At 38.0% G+C, this 7061-nt stretch overlaps 1 protein-coding gene across 1 annotated transcript; it reads right to left on the reverse strand.

The window, feature by feature from the left end:
* Positions 1-297: 297 nt before the first annotated feature.
* Positions 298-3075, reverse strand: LOC140830065 (uncharacterized). Its single transcript, XM_073193347.1, has 4 exons — positions 2527-3075; positions 2208-2436; positions 1265-2063; positions 298-667 (listed from the first exon to the last, which is right to left on the reverse strand). The coding sequence occupies exons 1-4, from the start codon at positions 3073-3075 to the stop codon at positions 298-300; spliced, it is 1947 nt and encodes a 648-aa protein (XP_073049448.1).
* Between the last annotated feature and the right edge of the window lie 3986 nt (positions 3076-7061).

Consider the following 7061-nt stretch of genomic DNA (forward strand, 5'->3'; position numbering starts at 1 on the left):
CATATTTCATATGGAGTCTTTTCATGAATTTTATTAATCATAGATCGATTCTGAGTGTAACAAGCCGTGTTGATGGCTTCAGCCCAAAATCTTTGCGAGATACCGGATTCAGCCAGCATGGTTCTAGCTGCTTCTTTCAGTGTGCGGTTTCTTCTTTCTGCTACTCCATTTTGTTGAGGCAATCTTGCAGCTGATAGCTCGTGTTTAATCCCATGATCTTCAAGGTAGGATGCCAGATATTTGTTCAGAAATTCAGTTCCTCTATCACTTCTGATTCTGTTGATGTTTTCCCTTTTCTCATTGTGAAGTCTCTAGCAGCTTGATTAGATAGTCGGCAGTTTGATCTTTGGAACCAAGGAATAGTACCCATGTAAATCTAGAAAAGTCATCAATAACGACCAGAGTGTATTTCTTTCCCCCTAAACTCATCACCGGGATTGGTCCAAATAGATCCATGTGAAGAAGTTCTAGCCATCTTGCTGAAGAGTTTCTTCCCTTGCTTTTGAAAGTTGATCGAACCTGTTTTCCAAGCTGACAAGCATTGCATACTTTATCTTTGGCAAAGTCAACGTTAGGCAGTCCAGATACTAGCTTAAGCTTACTAATAGTAGCAATGGATTTGAAATTTAGATGATTTATCCTTTTATGCCATAGCCAATTTTTATTTCTATTTAGAGCAACGAAACAAGTAGATGCATTTAAATATTGATCATTCTATTCTACTCTATAGGTGTTTTGACTTCGATAACCAGTCAACACAGTAGAACCTGTATTAGTTTTAACCATGCATTTTTCTTTATGAAATTCAACCGTGTACCCATTGTCACACAGTTGACTTATACTGATCAGATTGTAACATAAATTTTCTACTAGAAGAACATCCTTGATGATGATTTTGCCATGGGTAATCTTACCCTTGCCCATAGCTTTACCTTTAGAGTTGTCACCGAAAGTGATTGTTGGTCCTTTGAGATTTACAACTTCTGACAAGAGATCTTTATTTCCTGTCATATGTCTTGAGCATCCGCTGTCTAAGAACCATGATGATTTTTCTAAGTTTTTCTTCTTTAGTTCCTGAAAATGAAAAATTGGTACCCCTTTTTATTTGGGTCCAAGGTTAATTAAACCCTTAGGAATCCACACTTGAATTATCCTTGCGGATTTTTTGTGATGTTTTCCAGGGTGATCATGATCGAAAACATACTCTGGTGATGAATGCAGTATATGTTGTTTGGGCATTTGATTATCATCATTCAATCTATACCTCTTTTGAACTGGTTGGCAATTGTAGTAATTGATGGGTCTGATCTTTGAGTGATATATAGTTGATCCTCTGTATCCGGTTGGATTTGGCCTGGGTTTGCGCCAATATTGTTTGGATTTATCATTCTGAACATAACCCAAACCACATCGCCTTCCATTATTCTCAAGATTCATATTTTGAATGCCTCGATCTTTAGGCTCATCATGTTCATATACCGAGCTAGATCTGACAAATTTAATTGATCTTAAACTGTCTTTTTCTAGCAACGGTTGAGTTGAAGCTTCTGAGGTATTGCAATCATTTATGCCGTAACCCAGCCCAGTTCTGTCTCCGGCTGGTTTCTGCATTTCATGCATCCTATCAAGAGAAGCAGAGGACTTGTTCCACTTGTTGATGGTACTCAATAACCGTTTGTTTTCTTTTAATGTAGCATGGAACACTCTTCGTAAATCATCATTCTCAGCTGCTATCAGACTTAGCTTGACTTTCAAACTTTCAACCTCTTTGTGCTGCGAACAGCTAGAGAGAGTTAATTTGTTTTTTAAGTCTTTCTTTTCTGCATCAGCTTCATTGAATTTCATAGATAGTCCTTTGAACTCATTTACCATATCGTGAAGTGCTGTAACAAGATCTTCTCGTGTAAATTCTTCAGAGTTAAAATCAAATATCATTTCATCAGTGGCTTCTTGATCTTCCTTGGCCATAAGACACTCGACTTTTTTGTCTTCACTTTCACTCGAATATTCTTCAGAAGAAGACTTTTCTGACTCTGTTTCAGCCCATTTGCCTTTGTCTTCTTCTGCAACTAGAACTCTCTGATTCTTTTTCTTGATGAATTTCTTGTCGTTTTTGAACCGTCTTCTATTCTCCTGTTTCTTTTCATCCTTCTTTGGCTTATTGCATTCTGCAATAAAGTGTCCCTTCTTTCCACAGTTAAAACAACCTTGACCATCCTCAGTATGGTCCTTTTTAAAATAAGGTTTATTTATTTGAGATTGATTTTTGGGCATAAATTTGCCAAATCTTTTAACAAACAGAGACATGGCTTCATTGCTTAGTTGCTCAGCCGATTTCTTACTTGTGGACTCTTCGACCGGAAGAGTCACTGTAGCCGCTGCCAAGGCCTTTGTTTGTTGGGTTGTGGACGGCTCTTCTTCGGTTCGTATCCCAAGCTCAAACTCATATGCTTTAAGATCAGCAAATAGATCATGGAGTTCCAATTTGTTCAGATCTTTTGATTCTCGCATGGCTATAGTTTTCACATCCCATTCTCTGGGAAGAGCGCTCATGACCTTCAAGGCAATTTCTCTGTTGGAGTACTCTTTTCCAAGTGAGGTGAGCTCGATGACAATGCTGCTAAATCGCTCATCAAATTCTGCAAGATTTTCTCCTGGCTTCATCTTTGCATTGTCGAATTTTTGAATAGCCACTGTCAGTTTGTTTTCTTTGGTCTGATCATTTCCTTCGCATAGTTGAGTGAGTTTTTCCCATATTTCTTTTGCAGTGGTGAAAGTCTTGATTTTGGCAAACATGTTCTTATCCAGAGTCTTATAGAGAATATATTTTGCAACGTTGTCTAAGTTTGCTTTCTTTTTATCCTCAGCTGTCCATTTAGATCTGTGCTTCTCTACCATTTGAGGAGCACCTTCAGTTGTACCAACAGCTGTGTTTGCTTTCATGATTTTCATAGGTCCATCAGTGATTACAAACCACATATCGTCATCCTGTGCTGCTAGATGTGCCTGCATGCGAATTTTCCAATCATCATAGTCTTCTTTGGAGAACATAGGGATTTTATTGAAAGATGCCATATGATTCAAAATATATCAGTGTTTGAAAAAAAGATCCTGCTCTGATACCAGTTGTAGGGATCGAGAAAGAGTTAAGAGGGGGGGGGGGGGGGGGTGAATGAACTCTTTCAAATTTTCTTATTTAAAATATATTTTCAACCGTTTTCAGGCGGTTCGAAAAATTCTTTCTCAAACGGTCGAAAGAGGTGAACTACTGAAGTGTGCGGAAAACAGTTCAAATTTTTCGACAGATATTTCTAGAGGTATGATGAACTAAACAACAAGAATATGAATAAAACATGACAGTTTTCACGAAGTAAGAGACACAGAATTTTTATGGATGTTCGGAGATTGAATACTCCTATGTCACCCCTTCTTCCTTTGTTAGGAAGGATTCCACTAAAAGACTTTGACTTTACAAATTGTTTGTAACAGCCCAATCCAACCAGGACTTATTTAACTGCCTGTTTTGGAACTCCTAGTGATCACTTTACACTTCTGGAATTTGAGAACCCTTAGTTCACCAGACTTCCAAACTTTAATCAAATAACCACAGGTTATTGATAGAACAGTAGATTATTTTGGTAGCACGAAAAAAATCCTTGAATGATCAAATTTGTGTCTGTGGAGCTGCGTGCAAATGAGCGATGATAGAAATGTAAACTGTGAAAGCGCTCTAAGATCTTTGTGAAGGCAAGCTGAGAAACTTTCTCAATAGATGTATGAGTTGTGTGGCTTGCTTGTGTTTAACTTGCATTCCTCCCAGATGATATAGCCGAATGATTTAACGGTCAGAAAGTACAGTTAACGTAAACCTGAGCTTCTGAATCAGATAAGTCACTTTCTCATTTATGAGCAATAAATGTTCGCATTTAATCTTCCTTTTGCTTATCATAAATTTGAAGCTCTTTTCTTGAGGTTTACCCCTTTAGGCGACTATGCATATATCATCAAGTCATGAAAACTATCTCTCAACGTCCTTTCTGGGAAGGAGAGATAAATGCACATCTTCCTTGGAATTGATGTGAGATCGTTGACTTCGAGAATTTGAATGCATTCAACCGGTCAGAGAATGTCGTTTAGTCATAAGTGAGTCTCTTAAATGAACCGGTTCACTCTCCTGTAATCTAAAGAATAAGCGGTTAAATATCAGCGGTTAAGAGTTTCCAGCCGCGTTTGATTACAACTTTGTCATACACCAAAATTTCATTTCTTAACACATATGAATTTGAAATAGAAACAAGAACTGCTGGTGAATCTTTGATAAAACTGACAAAGGCTCTGGCCGTTGCAACTACTAAACAAAGTGTTTCAAAATAGAAATCAGTTGAGAAATTGAGTAGTGATGCAATGTCACCATTTGTAAAGAAATTTTGGAAGTTCTTAAGAAAGAATCGAGCTAACTTTCAAAGCCCAAGCAGACGCAATCATAACAAGAAAAAGTTCATTGGTGAGGATAACATATGTTTTAACTGTGGGAAAGTTGGGCATTTCATAGCCGACTGTCCTAAATCAAAGAAGTATGAGATAAAAACCTACTCAAAAAGAAGGCCGACTTAATGACAAGAAAAATAGTCTAAGGATGACAAGAGGTCATTCAGAAGGAAATCAGAAAGTGCTTGTTGCTAAAGACAGCAAAGCCAAATGGGATGACTCTGAGACTGACTCATTCGAATCAGACTGCTCCACTAGTGAAAGTGATGAAGAGGTGGTACATTGTCTCATTGTTGATGTTGAGATGGAATCCACCTATGATGAGGTATTAGTGTAGAACCCGTAAATTGGACTGTGTATAAGCCATCCATAATTCTATTAAAATGATTTTTATCGCATGAGTATTTAAATTTAATTATTTTCCGTAGCAGTTTAAATTTGTATCAGTTCAGTTAAATAAGTGAGGCCGGACCGGAGATGGAGTATTGAGATAAGTTAATAAAGACTTATTTAAGAAGTGGCAATTTAGCATGTTTATTTCATTAATTTACGTTTAATTATTTTATGCATTTTATGCATAATTCATGCATGGTAGAATTTAATTCATGAAATTATAAAAGTTCACGCATTAGGATTTCTAGGTGCATTTCACGTTCGAACGAGGATCGAAGACCAAGCAATTTTCAGGAAATTATTTTAATTACACGATTAAATTTTTATAAATTAATTTAGAGCATTTTAAGTGTATTTTTCCAAAATAGGATTTTATTAGGGTATTTTTACCCGCGAGAGTTTATTTTTGACGGTACGTAAATTTTAGCGAATCGGGGGACTTTTTAAGGGTTCGGTTAATATTTTAAAAATCTTTTCAACTCGAAATATTTTTCGGGAGTGTGTTTGGGTTTAATGGGCCTACTTTTAAGCTTTTTGGGCTTAAAACTCTTTAAAAACTTTTAAATTGCAAATTTTGGCCCATTAACTAATTGTTATCTATTTATTTAACTACCTAAACACACTTAACCTAAACCTAATTGTCCCTCATAGCCGACACCAGCCGACACCCCATTCAAAACAACCATTACCTATTATTTATCTATTTAATTAGCACCTAAATATCATTAAACCTAAACCTAAAGGTGTATCAGTGGCCCACCTCCTCCAATTGGCCATCTTCTTCGTGATTTGCAGCTCAACAAATTCGGTGCCTCCATCCTTGATTCGGCGTGTGTCTCCTTGCTATTTTCTTTCACAGAGAAACATCAGGCACGCATGTATCCTTGTCCCTTTGCATCACTCACGCCATATATATGAGACATGTGTGTTTAAATGAGTAAATCTTTCGGTCCATGCATGAATGTCCCTCGGCAGTGATTTAAGTTTATTTGTTGCACTTTTCTTTGTGTCACTCACGTTTCTTTGATGCCATGTGCAATGGACTGCAGGTTTAAGGCAGGTATGTGACAGACGTTAGTGTCAAGATGTGGGTTGAGGATTTAAATCATCCGCGTGTGCTGTAGAGTGAGAGATCGAGGGGCATGTTCTGGGTTGTGTTCGGTTGGGCGATGTGGTGAGGTTAGGAGGTGGAAAGGGCGGTGCGAAGCCTGAACCATGGTGTGGACCAGACCCTGTTGGGTCTGAGTCATGGCCCTGAGTAGGCCAACCATCACTGGAAACGCTGAATAGCCGCTGCTCACTTCGAAGGAGAAACTCGGGTGGGGTGATCTCGGGCACTAGCTCTCGTTCCCATCATGTAGGCTGTATGGGGCTGGGTCTATGGGTCTGGTAGGTTCTTTAGGGTCTAGCCTAGGTCCATGGTGGGCTGGTCCAGGGCTGGCGTGTCGGGCTAAATGGTTAGTGCGAGATTTTGGAAAAAAAAAATGTACGAGAGGTGAATTTAGAAGGAGCCGAGAAGTTTCAGCATGTTCTGGAGGTTTGCCGTGGGTTTTATGGAGACTAATGACAGTGTTTAAGGGCCTATTAAGTGTTTCTATGATATGGTAAAAGTTGTAGAAGATTTGGGTGAATTGTGGATCGATTCGGATTAAAACCTGGACCCCGGTCCTAGTTTTTAAAACAAATAGATTAGGTTGGTTTTTGGGCTCGAGTTTACGGCTAGGAATATTTTTAAAAATGTTTTGGGATATTTTAAGGAGTTTGGTAAGTTTCGGGTCAATTGTAGAGGTCCAGGGTTGAAACGATAATTTTTGGGTTTCCAGGGGCAAAATGGTCATTTTGCACCCGGGGTGAGATTTTGGTCCTAGCAGCGTCCTGAGCACAAATCATGATATTTTTAAATGTTTATGCATCACGTTTACAATTTTTTTTTAAACTATTATAATAATTATCATGCATGTTTGGTTTAAAGGAATTAAGGAAGAGCACCCGTCTCCACCGCGCCGCGTCAGTATTTCGTTTGTTTTCTGTCAAAACAAACCCAGTCATGTTTATATCTCCTTTGACTCTTCAATCAAGTCATATAGATATTTTTAAATTATCGCAAGTAAATGATTTTAATACAGGAGATTGAAATTTTTCAGAGTTGATGATGCCATTTAATTATATTACGTGCATAG

This window comes from Primulina eburnea, chromosome 4, assembly GCF_022965805.1.
Source record: "Primulina eburnea isolate SZY01 chromosome 4, ASM2296580v1, whole genome shotgun sequence".
Lineage (NCBI taxonomy): Eukaryota > Viridiplantae > Streptophyta > Magnoliopsida > Lamiales > Gesneriaceae > Primulina > Primulina eburnea.

Bases quoted from the DNA above. Each gene is read 5' to 3' on its own strand.
- LOC140830065 (XM_073193347.1), bottom strand. From the start codon at position 3,075: ATGGCATCTTTCAATAAAATCCCTATGTTCTCCAAAGAAGACTATGAT. The intron at 2,437-2,526 runs GTGAAAACTATA...TATGAGTTTGAG, and splicing joins CTCTTCCCAGAGAATGGGAT to CTTGGGATACGAACCGAAGA. The intron at 668-1,264 runs GTATAGATTGAA...TGCTCTAAATAG, and splicing joins TGCCAACCAGTTCAAAAGAG to AAATAAAAATTGGCTATGGC.